Here is a 21,466-nt window from a genome sequence, read left to right as displayed (position 1 = left end):
GATATGGATAAAGAACTATTTAATGTGTTTAGGGAAGTAAATACTAATAGGCACTGTGTAATTATGGGGGACTTTAACTTCCCAGATATAGACTGGGGAACAAACGCTAGTAGTAATAATAGGGCTCAGATGTTCCTAGATGTGCTTGCTGATCAATTCCTTCATCAAGTGGTAGCTGAACCAACGAGGGGGGAGGCCATTTTGGATTTGGTTTTGGTGAGTAGTGAGGACCTCGTTGAGGAAGTGGTTGTAGGGGACAACTTGGGCTCCAGTGATCATGAGCTAATTCGGTTTAAACTAAATGGACGGAGTAACATAATTAAATCAAAGACTAGGGTTTATAATTTTAAAAAGGCTAATTTTAACAAATTAAGAGGACTGGTAAGGGAAGTGGATTGGGCAAACATATTAATGGATCTAAAGGCAGAAGAAGTCTGGGATTATTTTAAGTTAAAGCTGCATGAGCTGTCGGAGGGAAAAAAGGAAAAAGGTTAGTAAGCAAGAGATTTAGACCGAGCTGGATGAGTGACCGTCTCAAAGGGGCGATTAGGAAAAAAACAGAAAGCGTACAAAGAGTGGAAGAGGGGAGGGATCAGTAAGGAAACTTACCTTAGTGAGGTCAGAGCATGTAGAGATAGAGTGAGAAAGGCCAAAAGCCGTGTAGAGTTGGACCTTGCGAGGGGAATTAAAAGCAATAGTAAGAGGTTTTACAGCCATATAAATAGGAAGAAAGCAAAGAAAGAAGAAGTGGGACCGCTGAAGATTATAGCTGGAGAGGAGATTAAGGATAATCTAGGCATGGCACAATATCTAAACGAATATTTTGCATCGGTGTTCAATGAGGCCAATGAAGGGATTAGGAATATTAGCAGCGTGACAGAGGGGGATACAGGAGGGGGGATTACCATATCCGAGGTAGAAACCAAACTTGAACACCTTAATGGGACTAAGCCGGGCGGACCGGATGATCTTCATCCGAGAATATTGAAGGAATTGGCGCGAGAAATAGCAGGCCCCTTAGCGATAATTTTTAATGAATCTGTAAACTCAGGGGTTGTTCCGTTAGACTGGAGAATAGCTAATGTGGTTCCTATTTTCAAGAGAGGGAAAAAAAGTGACCCAGGTAACTACAGGCCTGTCAGTTTAACATCTGTAGTGTTCAAGGTCCTGGAGAAAATTCTGAAGGAGAAAGTAGTTGAGGACCTTGAGGTCAATGGCAATTGCGACAAATTACAACATGGTTTTACCAAAGGCAGATCGTACCAAACCAATCTGATCTCCTTCTTTGAGAAAGTAACGGACTTATTAGATAAGGGAAATGCGGTGGACCTCATATACCTTGATTTCAGTAAAGCGTTTGATACTGTACCGCACGAGGAATTATTGGTTAAACTGGAAAAGATGGGGATCGATATGAAAATCCAGAGGTGGATAAGGAACTGGTTAATGGGGAGACTGCAGCGGGTCATATTGAAGGGTGAACTGTCAGGTTGGAGGGAGGTCACCAGTGGAGTTCCTCAAGGTTCAGTTTTGGGACCCATTTTATTTAATCTATTTATTACTGACTTCGGAACCAATTGTAGGAGTGGGCTGATAAAGTTTGCGGATGACACAAAGCTGGGAGGTATTGCCAATTCGGAGGAGGATCGGGATATTCTGCAGGGAGACTTGAATGACCTTGTGAATTGGAGTATCAGAAATAGGATGAAATTTAATAGTGAAAAGTGTAAGGTGATGCATTTCGGGATGACTAACAACAATTTTAGTTACAAGCTGGGGACGCATCGGTTAGAAGTAACGGAGGAGGAGAAAGACCTCAGGGTCCTTGTAGACAGCAGGATGACTATGAGTCGACAATGTGACGTGGCGGTGAAAAAAGCCAATGCGGTCTTGGGATGCATTAGGCGAGGTATATCTAGTAGGGATAAGGAGGTGCTGCTTCCATTGTACAAGGCACTGGTGAGACCTTATTTGGAGTACTGTGTGCAGTTCTGGTCTCCTATGTTTAAAAAAGATGAACTCAAACTGGAACGGGTACAGAGAAGGGCCACTAGGATGATCAGAGGAATGGAAAACCTGTCGTACGAAAGGAGACTCAAGGAGCTCAGGTTGTTTAGCCTGACCAAACGAAGGCTGAGGGGGGATATGATTGCTTTCTTTAAATATATCAGAGGGATAAATACCAGGGAGGGAGAGGAATTATTCCAGCTCAGTACTAATGTGGACACGAGAACGAATGGATATAAACTGGCCGTGGGGAAGTTTAGGCTTGAAATTAGACGAAGGTTTCTGACCGTGAGAGGGGTGAAATATTGGAACAGCCTTCCGAGGGAAACGGTGGGGGCGAAGGACCTGTCTGGTTTTAAGATTAAGCTAGATAAGTTTATGGAGGGAATGGTTTAATGGGATAACGTGATTTTAGTCAAAGGAACAGCGTGCCATGGCAGGTAAATAGTATAATGGCTAATGAGGGTCAGGCTGGAGAATCTTGCCTACGTGCTCGGTGTTTTACTGATCGCCATATTTGGGGTCGGGAAGGAATTTTCCTCCAGGGTAGATTGGCAGAGGCCCTGGAGGTTTTTCGCCTTCCTCCGCAGCATGGGGCAGGGATCGCTAGCTGAAGGATTCTCTGCTAATTGAAGTCTCTAAACCACAGGATTTGGGGACTTCAACAGCAGAGTCAAGGGAAAGGGTAGGGACGGCTTTGTGGCCTGCATCATGCGGGAGGTCAGACCAGATGATCATAATGGTCCCTTCTGACCTTAAAGTCTATGAGTCTATGAGTCTATATTTGTTGTCAAAAGGGGGGTCATGGTGCAAGCAAGTTTGAGAAACCTTGGTCTAGATAATACTTTGTCCTGCCATGAGTGCAGGGAACTGGACTAGATGACCTCTCAAGGTCCCTTCCACGCCTACGATTCTACGTGTATATTACATATATCACACAAATCGTCAAGTGCAGTGGGATGAAAGATACTGTGAAAATGTTAAGGGAAGAGGGTTTTTTTGTTTTTTTTTAAAGTTATAACATCTTACTGAAGTTATGTTTTTATAAAAATAAGACTGAATACACTTTCAAACAAAAATGCACAGAACTGAGTGAACTTCAGTGCTGAAACAGTATTTTATATCAGAGGGGTAGTCGTGTTTGTTGCTTTTTACAGATCCAGACTAAGAGTCCTGTGGCACCTTAAAGACTAACAGATGTATTGGAGCATAAGTTTTCGTGGGTGAATGCCCACTTCGTCAGACGCATTTTATATTTAATCATCATCCAAGAGGTTCAGTGTTTTCTTCTAATAGCAAACTTATTGCTATATATATTTAATTCACCTAATGAGTTTAAATGGCTAGATTGTCAAAATCAAAAGGATCAGGTATATATTTTTAAAAATATAACATTTACCATGCTGACATTACCACAGTAAAAAGTATTCCTTCTGTTTGAATACTTATACTGGAAAATCAAGACTGGATTTCATTAGTAAAAAAAAAATTCTGCATATTCTGTGTTTCATAATAGAAAACTTTTCCAGAAGTCATAACATTATTAACGGACCATTCTGCGATTGACTCTTATTTCTCAACAGATCAAGAGTGTGTTCGAGACTTCATATAATCCTTACAGAATAATCCACTCTGGTTTTCAACAACGCACATCAATGGTTAATCCAAGAATTTGTTTGAGGGACTGGTAATAGGATAGAATTTTCCACCTCCATGACACTTACCAAGGTCAAAACATCATTTCCAGTTTTTAATGGACTGTTTCTCACATCAACATTGACAGTCCGGTTTACAGTTTAAGCACTGAAGCCAAAGTCTGAATGGGCATGGACACTTGTACTCAGTTGACTACCTTGTACTCCCTATGTGTTCTCTCGTCTAATTCTTTGATTGTAAGATGTTTGAGCAGGTAACATCTTTTTATGTGTTTGTACAGTGCCTTTCACAATGGGATACTATCACAATACACAAATAATTCTTGTCCATAGAAGTGGTCATGCCAGAACAGGATTCATTACACTAGCAGGGCTGTATGGAGAAGCCTGCACTAACACTGCCCTTCTTTGGATACAGAAAGGTTGTTGGTCTCCAGGGCTGTGAACGCAAGTACTAAATTCACCACCTCACAAAGAATGGAAAGTAATGCAAAAAATAAGTTGTCATCGTGTAACTATGGTGGAATGGTCAGGATAGCCGAACATGCACAGAGATGTGAATGTTAATGTTATTTATAGTCTGTGGCACTAAAGCATTTTTTATTTACAGGTTTTATAAAATAAATGGAAAGCATCTATTAAAGAAGCAGTTAGCACCCCTTGAAAGAAACAAAGAAATGTTCTATTTGAAGACTGTTCCGCTAACGCAGCGCACATGAGTTGCTGCAAAATATTTTTCTTCCTTTGTTTATCACTAATTTCATCTGCTTGGAATCAGGACAGTAGAGCCTAACCCTCCCTATTCTTGCAAGAAGTGTCACATAACAAGCAAAAAAGTTAACACTGACTTAAAAATGAACAGAATTTCCTCATTTTCAAAGAACACTAATAAAATTTAAGCGGGGAAATTAAGAATTTAGGAAAAAGTCTCTCTCAGCCACTTTCACACTGCCTACAACACTGTTGTTAAAACACACCACTCTAAGGCTTTCACTTCCATCTTTAACAGATACCAAAAAGTAATATATACTCTGCCTCTAAACTTGCACTCTAGCACAAAATGTTACAGCAACCTCGGTCACTTTTATATCAACAGATCAGCTCACCTTACATCATATATGCCACACGTTCGGAAGTTGTTCTGCCTTAAGATTGCTGATGTCGCTGTTTATGTTTTGTGCTATAATACAAGTTTGCACAAAATGGACTACTAGCAGAAACAAGTAGTAGTAAGATATCAAAGAAAAGTTAGAAATTTTCTCCCTTCAACAAAGCTGGTCAGTGTGGTTTCAAAACGTCACAAAACTTAAGACTTCACTCTAAACAAAAAGGGAGAAATTCACTTACACTCAGAGGGCTAACACAAGGCCCTCTATACCACTTTAGCCCTCCAGAAGGATTCAGGCAGATTAGACACATAAAAGGAGCTCCACATCCACTAAATTCCAGAGGTTAGTTTAGCGCTGGTCCTGAATAGGGTTGTGTGGAGGGGGTTGAGTGTATTTAGGATGAGGAGGGCTGCTGAATCTGAGAATTCTGTGGCCCAAAAGCTGCTGTAAAAGGAGGAGTGGGGTTGATGGAGGAAGGGCAGCTGCATGGCCTACCTGTGGGTTTTGGTGTGTGAAATCTAAGCCTCTCAACACTGCTTAGTCTTCCACACAAAACCCAATTACAATGGTTTTATATGGAAAGAAGTGAATTTCACCCTAACGTAGCATCTGGTCAAGCTGTACTCAAGTGACAATTACACATATACCAACCTTGATTTTTTTGGGCAGGGGGAGGGGGGCACATTAGGAAATCTTCATTTCAGTTGTGATAGAAGACAACATATATTTATATTAAAAAAAGCCAACTTTTGGAAATTAAAGTGTGTGTCTATTACTAAGTTACCCCTAAGAACTCCAAAACTTTAACAAAGATCATAGAAGGAAAAAAACAGATACCTTTTAAAGCTGGCAGTTTTTGGAGTTCTCGGTTATTGCTAACATTAAACCTTGAAGAACTCTGCCGTTTTTCCTTCTTCAGTACAGTCTGTGGAGCAGGTACTTTGATTTTAGATAATTGTGCTGGGGGAGGAGCGCTGTTTGTTTTTTTGTTTGACACCTGTTTAAAAAAAAACACATTTAAATGTAGTTGAGCTTGTTAAACAGAACATTCTAAAAACAGAGTTAGGTTACAGACAAGTTTGATTTTGCTAAAAACAGAACAAAATTCTAATCAACTTATTCTATCTTACCTCTGACTGCATAGCCACTTACTTCCCTGCTCGTTCTTTCCAGTCAGTCAGTCTTGACTTCGTCACAATACTCCACAGATGTGGAATATCATTCTGTCACTTGTGTTACCTAACCTATTTGGAACTGTCTACTCCCCTCCCCACACCCCATTAAGGCTTGGTCTACACTACCCCCCTAATTCGAACTAAGGTACGCAACTTCAGCTACGTGAATAACGTAGCTGAAGTTCGAAGTACCTTAGTTCGAATTAGTTCGAACTTACCTTGGTCCACACTCGGCAGGCAGGCTCCCCCGTCGACTCCGCGGTACTCCTCTCGCCGAGCTGGAGTACCGCAGTCGACGGCAAGCACTTCCGGGTTCGACTTATCGCGTCCAGACTAGACGCGATAAGTCGAACCCAGAAGTTCGATTTCCAGCCGTCGAACTAGCGGGTAAGTGTAGCCAAGGCCTTACAGACATTTCCATAGTGTATGTCTGTCACATTGCTTTTCCCCCCCACCTTTGCCTGTCTTGTCTTTTTAGGGTATGTCTACACTGCAATGAAAGACCTGCAGTACTGCCATGGCTAGCCTGGGTCAGTTGATTTGCGCTCCCGGGCCTCAGGCTGCAGGGCTATAAAATTGCAGGGGGGTGGGTCTCAGAGTCCAGCCAGAGCCTGAATGTCAACATTGCTATTTTTAGCCCTGCAGCCCGAGTCAGTGCTTTTGCCATCTTGAAGCCACTGCCACCAGTTGCACTACCTGTATACAGAAATCAAAGGATTTATTTGAACACTGCAAGTACCCCTCAGCATGCACAGGCAGGACTTACCTTCCTCCCAGTTTCCCACTTTCTCTCTCCATCTTCCCACCGCCCAACCAAGCCAACATAAAACAAGACAGTTTAGCATTAAGATAAAGATAGACAGCACCTCCACCAACAGGTAGTGCCATCTACACTGATCATCATAATATGATACCAGAAGAGAACCCTTAATAAGGATATAATTTCTCTAAGAGTAAGGTAATTTTATGAGTATAACAAGAATTGATCTAGCTAGAGACATTACTGCAAACTTTTCAATGCTTTTTGAATTATCTGTACAGGAAAAAAAATTTACACTGAAGTATACATGTCTGCAAATACAATTGACATGCCCTTTTGCTATTTCTTGTACTGTCAAGGGCAAAATTGCTGAAAAAACACTGATTCCTGACTTTGACAAATAGACTAATACGGATTACAACAGGAGTTAAAATGAGGTACATATGGTAGCCAGCAAAGTATGGTTTCATCTCAGCATGAAGTTACAGATGCAAGAAACCAGATTCAGTTGCATTTTCACTGGAATACAGTTGTCCTAAATTTTAAGCTACTTTTTGTTCACCTCTTCACACTCTACAAAGCATAGCCTGCCCATCAATTCGTTACTTTAGTGTTTTAGGTGTGTGGTGAGCAAGTCATGTAATCATTCACAGTCAGCAGCAATGAGAAAGCTGAACTGAACCCCGAGTGAATCCCTTCCTCTCTGGGCAACAACTCAGGGGTAATAACAATGCTTTCCCCTACATAAAACTACAGCACCCCCATGCATACATCACACGTCTCTCCTCTTTGGCAACATGATCATCCAACCATCGTGGTGCTCTCATCTGCACTGCAATCTCTCTATGACACTCTGCAGAGCAGGTGTCTTTCATGATTGTGATCCAATGGGAACCCCCAGCAAGACAGGAGCACTGTCCCCTTCAAGTAGCAACTTCGACACGCTTGGAGTGTCGAACTGGAGACGATACCAATAAGGAGATAATTGATAGTTGGCTCTAGAGGAGGCACATCCGAAGACTCCTCTGGAGCAATGTTTTTCCCCTCTCGCAATCCCACGTTAGCAAGTCTGTCGTGCAGCTTTGGAGACTACAATGGACAAAAAGTTAACCTCATCGGAAGCTGTAAAGTAAATGTTTGCTACAACCCCAGGGTGAAGCAGGGCTCCAGCTGTTTGCTGCAGAATGCCCCACAGAGTTAAGTTGGTGGAAGCATTTCTGAGGAGGACGCAAACCATGGATAGAAAGGGCGTTCTTTGGACATGAACCACTGTGGTAATTACTGCGGTGGCTGCATGTCCACCTAACTTAAGTCAACTTATTTTGTAGTGTAACAAGGCCTGAGTGTAGCACATACCAACCTACTCGAAATAACCCACCAAAAGCCTCACTTTTTTCCTGGAAAGTGACCAAGAAACCATGGTCAAGAATCCATATTGACTTTGCGGGGTCCTTTTTAGGGAAAGAACTTTCTGATCATAGTTGACTCTTCCTTGAAATGGCTCAAAGTGATCTTAATCTCATCACAAATGTGTAGTACAACGATCACTGCATTTTGTCAACTATTTCTAACTTGTGTTACCAGATATTATTGTGTCCAATAAGAAAAATGCTTTTACCTCTGATGAGGTCAAGGACTTTTCCAAAAGCAATCTCATTAAAGCTGTCACCATTGCACCAAGCAAATGGTCAGGCCAAATGGGTGCTGCAGAAAACCAAAGATGCCATCACGAAGATCATCAAAGGTGACCAGCTGACAAGTCTTACAAGGTTTCTCATTGCTTCAAATCTCACCCCATTCCTGATTACAGGAGTTAGCCAAGCTACTCATGGGATGATGTCTTAAAATATGCCTCGACCATAATCCCAACCTGTCTAAGGAATTGCAACACACCAGGATCAGGTTCTGGATTCCTCCTTGTGATTATCTACTCTGCTTTCCTTCACACCACAAGAAAGTGTATTCAGTAGAAGTTATGGTGCTAGACCAAGGTGGGTTCCTTCAACAATCATCCTCCGGTCCCGTCTCATATAAAGTCCAGACTGCCAATGGACAAGTTTGCTGTCGTTACATCAACAACTGAGAAGACACTCATCTCCAAGTAACATTGCACCAAGTGTCTCCAGTTTGGCATTTCTGTCGCACCGAGAATTTTCCAACACTTCAAGGAAATTCTGCTTTCCAGAATTCCAGATGCTGTACCATATGGAAGTCCTGCTACGAGATCAACAGAGGATGAACTTGCTGAGCAATTTTGAGAAGTCTTGTGCCAATTCGAGAAATCAGGCATTCGAATCAAGAAGGGAAAATGTGAAATTGGAGTTACGAGTGTCACCTTCTTGGATTATCCCATCAATGCATCTTGTATCCACTTGACAGAAAACAAAGTATGGGCAATCCATGATGCCCCAATCCAAATTCCAGAAGGAACTTCAAGCATTTGTGGGGTTGCTCAATTTCTACCAGTTTTCTTCCAAAAAAGGCAACGGTTGCTGATCATCATTACATTCTTGACAAGGAAGTTCCATAGAAATGGACTTGTCCGCACGCAGAAGTCTTTAAGAACATCAAGAAGTTATTGACGTCCGACTCTGTTCTCGTCCACTATTACTAACAAAGGCTGTTGATTGTTATCTGTGATGCATCGCCTTATAACATCGGAGCTGTTATTGGCCATCCCTTGCCAGATGGAACTGAGGCACTTATCGCCTACTATTTCAGAACCTTCTGGTCCGCCAAGAGAAAATATGCACAAACTTGTCAAGAAGTGCTTGCTATCATTGCTGCAGTCAAGGAATTCCACAATTACATCTATAGTTGTGCGGTTGAGAGTCGTACTGAACACAAGCCACTTCTAGGAATTGTCTCCAATAACAAGTCAACACCTCCAGTCATGTCATTGTGAAAGCAACGGTGGAGGGTTGTATTAAGTGCTTCCGACTACATGCTTGTCTACAAGCCAGAAAAGTCAATCACTAACACTCACGTACTGAGACGAATGCTGCTACAGATTCTGGATTGTGCCATTCCACCCTAGCTGAAGTTTTGGAATCCCTCCCTGACCCACTCCTTATGGCTGACTCAATTGGGAGTAGAGAGGTTAGGCGGCCAGCTGGGAAACTGCCCATAGAGTTCAAACCATTTTTAAACTGTCAACATGGGCTTTATGCCCATAAAGGTTGGCTCTTACGGGGACGTGTTTTTATTCCAGAAAGAGGTCGCTGAGTCACCTTAGATATCTTACATGCAGCACATCAAGGAATTGTGCACATGAAAGCATTAGCCAGAAGTTATGTCTGGTGGCCAGGTATCGATGCTGACCTAGAAATAATTGTAAATGAGACTTGGTCTACACTACAGAGTTAGGTTGACGTAAGGCAGCTTACATTGACTTAAATATGTAAGTACATACACTACAACATTGCTCCCGCCGATGCAGGTTGTCCACTACACTGACCTAATAACTTTAACTCTGCGAGAGGAGAAGTGCTTAGGTCACTGTAGTTAGGGTGGTGCAGAGTCTGTGTTGACATTGCATTACTTACATCACCTGTTGGCTGTCAGCCCTGTGTGGAGTCCCCCTGCTCTGGGGACAAGGTATCTTCATTGACAGCTGACACTCCAGAACCTGAGTGGACTTCCATTTCGTACTCATAACCATTAATGAACACTGTTGCAAACATTTCAGAACCTCCAGATTCTTTGTTGTTCAGAATATGGTAAAGCTTCTTGACATCATTGAAGGAAGTGTTGAGTTTGGTTGACACTGGAGGATGAGAATGCTCATCACAGTCCTTTTGCTTCACACTGTTGACCTTGATTGGCAGACTCACTCCATGTGACCTTTCTTTTTGTAGAATCGGCACTCCGCATCTTTGAACCTACATGCAGAGCACTTATGCTGTCCTCTGCAGTCTAAACAGATCTTCCAACAATTAATCTTTGTCTGACAACATTGTGCTTGAGTTCCTTTGGTACTACTGAGTTTGTCAATGACAATCATCTGATTGTGACAGTGTTCATGTTGTTTGTCGCAAAAAAAAATTCCTAAGTGTGCAATGATGGTGTTTCGGTGGCCAGGACCTATTCCTGAGCAATGACAAATGTCAAATTCAGCTCAGCAAGGAGATGGCCGTGAAGCGCTTTATCCTGAACTCCACAAACAAGGCGATCTTGCAGCACGTCATTGAGGAAATTACCAAAGTTACATTGTTCAGCATCGTGACGCAGCTTGCAGCCATCTCAACAGCTTGTTGATTTCATTTATGCAACTGAAATCTCCAAACAGATGGCACAGGCGAGAAATATGCCCTCAGCAAAGCTACAATTTTATTGTATGTCTTGGTCAAAACAGGCGCAACGAACGACTGTATAATTATAGAATCATATGACGGGAAGGGACCTCGAGAGAGTTAGGAAGTTTTTCCTTATGTTTAACCTAAGCCTCCCTCGCTGCAATTTAAGCCCATTGCTTCTTGTCCTATCCTCAGAAGTTAAGAACAATAATTTTTCTCCCTCCTCCTTGTAACAACCTTTTATGTACTTGAAAACTTATGTGCCCTCTCAGTCTTTCCAGACTAAGCAAACTCAATTTTTTCAATCTTCCCTCATAGGTCATGTTTTCTAGACCTTTAATCATTTTTGTTGCTCTTCTCTGGACTTTCTACAATTTATCCACATCTTTCCTGAAATGTGGCACCCAGTACTGGACACAATACTCCAGCTGAGGACTTATCAGCCCGGAGTAGGGCAGAAGAATTACTTCTCGTGTCTTGCTTACAACACTCCTGCTAATACATCCCTGAATGATGTTTGCTTTTTTTGCAACAGCGTTACACTGTTGATTCATATTTAGCCTGTGATCCATTATGACTCCCAGATCCCTTTCCACAGTACTCCTTCCTAGGCAGTCATTTCCCATTTTGTATATGTACAACTAATTGTTGCTTTTTTTATTTAAATGATTTTAATAGATTACAGTAAGTATAGACCTTGCCAAAGGTTGTCATAACATTAAATTTAAAATGTAAAGCAAGTTTATTTTGAAGATAAAGATACTTATGATACATTTTTATATCATTGATTTTTATCCACCTTGTGAAGAGAACAGCTATAACGTAACAGTAGACATAGGCTATGGCTACATTAGAGAGCTTACAGCGGCGCAGCAGCACAGATGCAGCTGCGCCGCTGTAAGCTCTCTAGTGTAGCCACACCACACTGACGGGAGAAAGCTCTCCCATCAACTTAATCAATCCACCTCCAACGAGTGGTGGCACCTATGTCTGCAGGAGAAGCTCTCTCGTCAACTTAGTGTTATCCACACCAGCACTTAGGGCAGTGAAACTCATGTCGCTAAGGGGGGTGGCTTATTCACACCCAAGTAACATAAGTTATACTGACATAAGTGGAAGTATAGACATAGCCTAAGTCTTTAAATCCATCCCATATCTACACATAGGGACCTAGGGCTGACTTCCTAAAAAATTTTAAGAAGGACTAACACAATTTTTTTTATCACCTATTGGCAAATAACCCCTTTCAATACTAACTTCAGAAGCAAAGTCATAGAATAGCTTAAAAATTACAAGTGTGATTCCTATATGCCACTGACTAACCTTTCTGTACATCTAAAGACAGAAGTCTGTCAGATGCTATTTCTGATACTGCCTTTATAAGATACAGAAAAAAAAAATCTAGCTGTCAGGAAAGCTAGTGAGGATTAAACCTTTAGAAGAGGGGCACTGTACATAATAAGAAAAATGAGAATTTAATGAGAGGCTACATTCAAACAATTTGATGGTGCAGTCAGGATGGACTGGTATTTAAAATCATGGGTCAGTTTTGATTTCATAACTTTTTTTCCCTGATGTTCATTTGTTCTTGTTGGTATGAAAACCAGGTATTATTCAAGCAATTGTGATAGCTTGGCTCAGTAAATTACTTATTCAGATTCTTCATTTTTGTTATGTAAAATTGTAAACATTAAATCTGAGACAATACTTAATGGAAAATGCCACTGTTTCTTTGGTCAAACAATGTATAGATATTAATTTTTACTTTAAAAAAATAATTATAGCAGTTTCAATATTTCTGTGGCTGAGGAAGAAAATTTGATTAAATGAGGTTGATGGTGGCAGTACGAGACATTTGTTTTACTTAGTTTCATTATCGAAAATATAATTTTTTCAATATGTATTTCTAAATTTTAGAATAAATGTTTTGTTTGATTTTTTTAAACTAGGGCTTTATATGTAGCGGTCATCTTGAAATTATATGTGGAGACATATTTTTACCCCTCTTTGACCCAAAGAGTGCTTCCTTATCCTAACAACTCTACACCACAGTGAACTGCACACACTGAACTTTAACAGAATCTGTTATTTGAACAGATATATTTTGGATTTGTGTTATTAACAGTAAGCGTGTTGTTAACGGGAAGAATACTGTTGTTAACACAACAAGAAAAACGTATTGTGCTCCTTGTTGCTGTGACTTTGGAGTTAGATTTGGCTGTCAGACAGGGAAATTGCTCTCCTTCCTCTGTCAGGAAGGTGTGTGTACCTATACAAATTGCAGTTTCCAGCTGCCTTTAAATAAAGTCAGAGAAAAGCTCAAATTAAGTGCCACGTTTCATTAAAATTATATTTACCTATATTTACACACCATACAGTGTAAGCAGATCTTGAAACTTAACTAAAAGCAGAGTTTGCCCATTCTCTCCATCCTGCATTTGTCCTATTTTCACCTGTTCAAGGGAGTAAGTGACCTTTAACTTTTTATTTAAATTACTATTTTTGAAACTGTAAAGTAGGACTCAGGCACTCCTAAAGATAACATTAAGAAAAAGACAACTTCAGTTATTTATAAACTGTAGTTTTAGAACTAAATTAAAGCACAACCTTAAACTTGATATATTATAAAATCAGCATTGCTGAAGGAAATAACTTTAATATAGCAAATTATCATCCTGAAGGCTGCCAAAATACTTAAGGAGCTATATATTTTAGGGATTGAGCACCCATTTTTGAAATGCAGCCACTTCCGGGGTAGAATGTGCCAGCTACTCTATACAATAGGTGTGGGTTGTTTTTCTGGAGGGAAAGCAAAAAGTCAAACTACCGGAAGGGAATTTAGATGGTCAGAATGTACTTGCCTATACTTGAAACAGCCAAGACACCCTAACACCCTTATTTCTGCATGAAGTTTTTACCACTCTAGAGGCTGGATTGTTTATTGACTCAGTAGTCATGGGAACCACAATAATTTGCAGAAGATCTGAGGCATTTTAGAAGTGCATGTGGATGTCTGATGGGATTAAACCGGAGACACTCAATCTAAAATCATGAGACCTACTGCTTACCCTTAAAGGACTTAGTCCATTAACCTAAAGCAGTAGCAGGTTAACCAACCTCATTTGGTCCAACTGCTAAAAGTGAACAGACCTACACTGTGATACCATGTGTTATAAAAGTTGAAAGAATGATGAGCCACTTTGAACTGGTAAAAACTGCTAACTAGCTGCATTTGATGACTGCAATAGCCTTTTCTTCAGATGATCTTGTATTCCAAGCTCTTTTGCAGAGTTGCACAAAAGTCCATACTCTCTTCTCAACATCCACATAAAACTATTTGAAGAGATCATGAGAGTTTATAGCCTCCTAGCAGCACCAATACACAGATGCTGCTCAACTGTAAGTTGCCTTGGCTATTGCCTAATATTAGCTATTTGGAAGAGATCAGAAAACAAATAAGCCATTGGCTTAACGTCAACTCAGGGAAGAGAACAGCAGTTATTGCTAAGTGGAAGGAGATTCAGGATTCTTAGGGATCGAGTACTTTGTAAAATATCAGGAGACATTTCATACATTAATCCTATCTTGGTCTTTGCAATGCATGATATTTGTACTGAAGCTGAAGTTCTCAATTATCTTTGGATATGTACTAGAGAGTAAAATGTGGTGGCAATTCAACCCATTGAACTTCTTTTTCCCCTAATTTATTTAAATGATAAAAATCTTAAAATAGATGTTTGCGCATTCAAATGTAAATTTTTAGCAATTACATTTAAAAGCAAATTAGGCTGTAAAGAAATCTTACAATGAAAGCCAAACTAGTTCACTCAAGACATACTGTTACTTATTCAACATATTGCCCTCATTTAATGTATTACCCAAATTCAATATATAGTACACTATAGCACTGTAATTACAAATGTCTCAATGCCATGTACTATAGTATTAATATTATTTTCATTCTTTATAATGGAGCCAAAGCCAGTATTCACATTTTTCCAAATGTAAGTACTTTCAGTTTCAGTTGTACAGAAATTTTTGTGCCTTAATTGCTTTTGATTTCAGGTGAGCTAGTAGGTGCAAAAAGCATATTTTCTTCATTTGGACTACTGAGGTTCATTGAAAACTGAGAATTCGGTTGAAAAAACAGGAAAGCTTGTTTTCCCTCTTCCAATCTCTGAATAAAAACAAGGTATGAGAGCATGAGATCTACTAGGGCTAAAATCTTGAAGGGCAAGGTGATCAGAAACAATCAGTTCAATCAACTACTTCCTTTGTTTAGTAAATCAATTTTAAATATAAAATATGTTTCGATAAGCTTACATTTTTTCTGCTCTATCCAGAACATTAAAAAGTTTTATTTAACTAAAACAATTTTAGAATGTTGTTTTTCTGCACTGAATTCCGATGTCCATCCAAATGCAGCTTGACACAAATCAGGAGCCAAAACGTAACTAAGAAATGCCTCATTCATCATTTTCTAACACAATAAAATATAAAAATAAGAAACTGAATAAATATATTTTAAGCAATTACACAGCTTAAATAAATGTGTATAATTATAGTGTACCCTTTGGTTAACTAAAAATACCAAATTTAGCGTAAAGGCAACATTTAGCTGCAAATCAACACATTTTAATGGTAATATACCAATCAAGGAGAATGGACCTCTCTTTAGGAAAATTAACAAGTATTAATGCAAAACAAGATTGAAATAACTGATTTAAATCAAAGTTTCTTGCTTGCTGTTTTCAGTCATAATTAACACTTATGATTTAAATCAATTGACCCTGACTCCTCATGTAGTTACACTTTTAGTTTTAAAACTGTTTTTTTGCTATAATAAGGAGTATCATTCTGTACCCAGTTTAGAGAATCAGACCTGACAGCTTTGAGGATCCAAGTTCTAACATGGCCTATTTAAAACCATTTAGCATTTCCAGAGTTCAGAAACCACACCATTGTCCATCTGCAGGGAAAGGAGCCAAAAGACTTTCAGATAGTTAATAGTTTAAACAAAATTACCAGCTCAAACTAGTACTACAATATAGTACAGAGACTTTTACTAAATTAACTTTGTTTAATGGAATACAAACTTAATTTCAGACACTGGTTAACCAAGACAGGCAACTACCAATCTCCTATACTAACTGCCTCCTTTGTCGTGGGCACTTTTACAAGTACACCTCTACCCCGATATAATGCGACCCAATATAACACGAATTCGGATACAACGTGGTAAAGCAGCGCTCGGGGGGGGGGGGGGGGGAGCTGAGCACTCCGACAGATCAAAGCAAGTGCGATATAACGCGGTTTCACCTATAACGCAGTAAGATTTTTTTGGCTCCCAAGGACAGCGTTATATCGGGGTAGAGGAGCAATAGAGAAAAATGTTTATAAAAAATAAATCTATCATCTTTCATACCTCAGAGCCTTATCAAGAAATTAAGGCAGCTACAAATGTTTTTTTGGAGAGATTCGGATGCATGGATTACACATTTTGACAAAAAAGGAGAAGACTTAACAAGAGGTTAGCATTTGTTTTATACAAGCTGACAATCCATATATTGATCAATTTACAAAAGTGTAATTCTCCTTCCCCTCCACCTTCCCCTCCACCTTCCCCCCCCCCCAAAAAGGCAACTAGTGTATGGTATAAATCCCCCAAAATACCAGTACACACAAAGGAATCTCGATAGATTAAAAAATACTTAGTAAAGAAGAAATTAATTTTCCTCTGTGTCCTAGCACTGATACAGACATTTTTACAGAAAACGCTCAGGAACATTCCTAGCACACCAATGCATTAGCCACAAGAACAAGAAAAATAAATTAACAAAACTGCCTCCTTCAAAACTCTTCTGTTAAAGAGTTAGATTTTTATATATTTCCCCTATTATTTTGATTTAGTAATTACATGAATAAAATTGTTTTCACTGTGCATCTGATGTGCTACGGTTCTTTCTAATCATGTGCCATTTAACATGTATTCTTAGAAATAAATTCCTATCCTGAAGCTAAATATAATTTTGGATTATAGTGTTCTCAAGTTTTAACTGCAAAAAATGGCAAGTTATCCTAAAACAATAAGTGAAATATTCACATAAGAAAAAATTAAATAAGGAAATAAGTAGTTGTAGATGGAGAGTTAGATGTGAAGAAGCGGGTAAAGTACGCGCTTTGCATACAAAGTACTTCTTTCACCAGTGGCCAACAGAAGTATCAGTAAACACAATCACAGCAATGGAAGTTATAGCTTCCCTTCATCGTCTTTTGTTTTATTTTTCAAAATTAAGTCCTATTTAGGTTTTTTGTGCCACCTCTTCTTAGAAATCCACCCACCAATACACTCACTGTATACATTTTGGTAAAGCTGTTTTTTAATCCTGTGGAGCCAACCTTGCCAACAGCCTTTGCAAGCACCTATACACAACCAGATTTCCATGCGATTCTTATGGACTGCTCTCATTTAGAATTTCTGCCAACAGAAGTTCCTGCCCTGTGAATTTCTTGGATTACTTATCACTATTAAGGCAATTAAGGTAAAAATGAAATACCAACACTTGTCTTTCAGTGATTTGGAATTTTGTTGTTGTTGTTACAACAGGATTAAAGACATTTTCTACATATAAATGAAAAATTTCAAAATTCCAGATTTTCATAAAATTCTCTGAATTTCGTCAGATGTATGCTCATGAAAAAAAATCCACTGAAAAAGTGTTACTAGTAGTTTATCAGTACAGTCCGTATTGCTAAGCAGGCTTTTTAAAAATAAAGAATACCCTCCCATGGAGTTATCACAAACTACTCCAGTTTCCAATGCAGTATTAAAAAAATAAAAATAAAAAGCACTTTTAAGAAACTCACAAATGAAGAAAAAAGTTTGGGCATTTACAAGACATACCACCTTTTTAGTATAGCAATTAATAGCTTTCATTAGTTAAACAGACCACTGAATGCTTGTAGCCAGAAAGCAAAAAGGAAGAAGTCATAAAAACATTAGTATTCTCTCACCCTTTTGTTGGGCGGGAGGAGTAAAACACTTCCTCTAGATTCTTACAGAATGTTGGAGAACTCTTATTTTATTGGTCCTCCTTTAGATAATAAGGCCACAATTTTGTAATTGGAATAATATTCTTGAGAGAAAAATGCCACCAATTTACTCAACCCAGGAACCTGAAAGTTTGAAAAGTAAAACTTTCAACAACTGTAAAGTTCATGACCTAAAACTGGTGCACTTCAGTAGCAAGCATACTGAAAAGTGACAGATGTGAGATACTGGCAAGGCAAGACCTAATGTCACAGATTGTGGGTCAGTATCCAACACACTTCAATAGTGTTTAATTACAAAAAAGCCTTTTTTAATTTGTGGATCGTGAATTAGTTTTCAAACTAGTATTACAAACAGTTTAACAGCTTCTGACACTGGGTCAAGCTGTTTTCAGCAAGATGGCCAACAACAGAAATTTAAAAATGGCTACTGTAATTTGTAAGTTTTATTTTCTTGTTACATTTTAGAGTTTGTTCCTGCTGAAAAGCACATTTTACTGTTCGAACTTTCCAGATTTCTAAAACTAAGCACAGTTAAGTAGTGTTTCATTGAACAAATTCTGATATATCAACTTAAGAACACTGAGATACAGAGGAAGCTAATCCTTCCCCTACCTCCTGTCCCCCCAAAAGACAACTAGAGTATGGTATAAAGTTTTGATACTTGGACACTATCCAAATCATAGTTCATATTCATATTCTCTTATGCTGAGGAAGAATCAGCATGAATTTTGTAAAAGGGAAATCATGCCATGCCATGCCAATCTATTAGAATTCTTTGAAGGTGTCAACAAACATGCAGACAAGGATGATCCAGTAGATATAGTATAGTGTACTTGGACTTTCAGAAATCCTTTGACAAGGTCCCTCACCAAAGGCTCTTAAGCAAAGTAAGCAGTCATGGGATAACAGGAAGGACCTCTCATAGATCAGTAACTGGTTAAAAGATAGGAAACAAAGGGCAGGAATAAATGGCCACTTGTGACAGTGGAGAGAGGTAATTAGCGGGGCTGGTACCCCAAGGATCTGTAGCGAGACCAGTGCCATTTAACACAGTCATAAGCGATCTGGAAAAGGGGGTAAACAGTGAGGTGACAAAGTTTGAAAACAATACAAAATTACTCAAGCTAATTAAGTCCAAAGCTGACTGCGAAGCGTTACAACAGAATCTCACAAAACTGGGTGACTAGGCAACAAAATGGCAGATGAAATTCAATGTTGATAAATGCAAACTAACGCATACTGCAAAACATAAAACATCACCCCAACTACACATAATTTTGTATGGGGTCTAAATTAGCTATAACCATTTAAGAAAGAACTCTTAGAATCATCATGGATAGTTCTCTGAAAAAATCTGCTCAATGCGCAGAGGCTGTCAAAAAAGCATAACAATGTCGTTAGGAAAGGGATAAAAACAGAAAGCATAATGCCATTATATAAATCCATGGTATACCCACACCTTGAATACTGCATGCAGTTTTGATTGCCCCATCTCAAAAGAGATACATTAGAACCGGAAAAATTACAGAGAAGGGCAACAAAAAATGATTAGGGTTATGGAACAACTTCCATGAGGAGAGATTAAAAAGACAGCCTCTTCATCTTGGAAAAGAGACTACTAAGAGGGGATATGATAGAGGTCTATAAATTCATGAACGGTGTGGAGAAAGTGAATAGGGAAATGTGTAAACAACAAAAACAAGGGGTCACCCAACTAAATTAATAGGCAGAAGGCATAGAACAAACATAAGGAAGTACTTCTTCACACAACACACAGTCAACTCATTGCCATGGGATGCTGTGAAGGCCAAAAGTATAACTGGGTTCAAAAAAGAATTAGAGAAGTTCATGGGGGATAGATCCATCAATACTACTAGCCAAGATGGTCATGGATGCAACCCAATCCTCAGGTGTCCATAAACAGCTGACCGCTAGAAGCTGGGATTGGACGAAAGGGGACAATCACGTGATAAATTGCCCTGCTTGGTTCAATCCCTCGGAAGCATCTGGCACTGTCCATTGTTGGAAGACAGGATACTCAGCTAGCTGGACCATTGGCCTGACCCAGAATGGCTATTCTTATGTTATTATTTTATGTTTAAAGGTGAGAAAAAAATCCCAATTAACATACTATGCCTGCTGTTTAACAGCTAGAAAAAGCTCACAATATTTTTTTAAAACAAAGTGATCAGCCCAAGATAACACTGCAAGCAAAGCATACAGCAATAGGCTTCTACATTTTAATTTCTTTACCCTAATATTGGCAGTAATTGCTATATTTAGATGTCTGCCCACTGCATTTCATTATTTTTGAATTTTTCAGGGGGAAAACAATGCAAAAAATTTAATAGTCTATTAGGCAACTACACATATATTTCTCATAATTATGATTAACAGATTAAATTGTTCTGACATGATTACAGTGAATGCATTAAACTGTAGAATAACTATCCAAAAGTATACTTTGATGCTACTGCAACAGTTAATGGTGACCTGCAAATGAAAAAAAAATGGGTTGTTTTTTTTTTTTTGTTTTTGATATATGAAGAAGCCATAAGGGCTTTATCTCTATCTCTCTCTCTCTCTCTCACACACACACACACACACACACACACACACACACACACACACACACACACACACACATTAAAACTACTAGGAATATTAAAGTCAGGTTTCCTCTGGCTCTGTTATCAAAGGTCAGATATGGATTGAGCATCATGTAAACTCTCACCCTGTGTTTGAAGTGTCAGAGTTAAATATTCAGACTCCTCCACCCACACACAAACCTCTCCTAATGTTTCTCAGGCATTTGAAGTAAATTAGTATTAAACCAAAGCAAACAAAGGTACACCAGAGTTTTAAGTAGCCTAGATGAGATCACTTTCCCTCTCAAGCAGGTTGCACTCGTGGGGTCTCTCTGTCATCCTACCAGTCCTCTTAATCTTCCTGGAAAAAGAGGAGAATATGATCATGCTGACCAATGTTCTCTCACTGTTTCCTTGTACTCATTTGCATATCTGCTGTCCTTGTCTTATATTTAAACCATATACTCTCTGGGGCAGACCATCTTTGTTCAATGTCTGTATAGCACCTAGCCCAATGGGGTCTTAGGCCCAAGACTGGATCTAACCACTATGGCAATACAAATAAATAATAAAATTATCCAACATCCAGCTACCGGGGCTGAGCAGGATCTTCCCTTCAACTGTTGCTCCAGCAGCCACTGTGGTGCTGGGCACAGAACTGAGAGCAGGGAAACTGTCTCTACTGTATCTCAATGCTCGCCTGCTGGCAACCAGGCAGCGTGGAAGAGAGAGAGGATGCAACCTAAAACTGAACGAAAAGTGGAGAGGAACAAGAAGTGGGGAAAAAACTATACCCACAACAGCATCCTCCCCACAAAGCCTAT

The 21,466-nt window shown here is 39.3% G+C and overlaps 1 protein-coding gene across 3 annotated transcripts in view; it reads right to left on the bottom strand.

Annotated features, from left to right (window-relative positions):
- Positions 1-21,466, bottom strand: part of PPP2R5C (protein phosphatase 2 regulatory subunit B'gamma) — a 178,263-nt gene that overhangs the window by 143,061 nt on the left and 13,736 nt on the right. For all 3 annotated transcript variants that reach the window (XR_010600755.1, XM_065593603.1, XM_065593604.1), the window contains exon 3: positions 5,609-5,768. Coding sequence is in view for 1 of the 3 variants with exons in the window: in XM_065593603.1 (XP_065449675.1) it covers positions 5,609-5,768 (160 nt within the window). In the remaining 2 variants the exon portion in view is untranslated. The remainder of the gene's footprint in view (positions 1-5,608; positions 5,769-21,466) is intronic.

This window comes from Chrysemys picta, chromosome 4 (genome assembly GCF_011386835.1).
Source record: "Chrysemys picta bellii isolate R12L10 chromosome 4, ASM1138683v2, whole genome shotgun sequence".
Classification (NCBI taxonomy): domain Eukaryota; kingdom Metazoa; phylum Chordata; order Testudines; family Emydidae; genus Chrysemys; species Chrysemys picta.
Note: the sequence above shows the minus strand (reverse complement) of the source record. Positions and strands in the feature narration are given on the sequence as shown.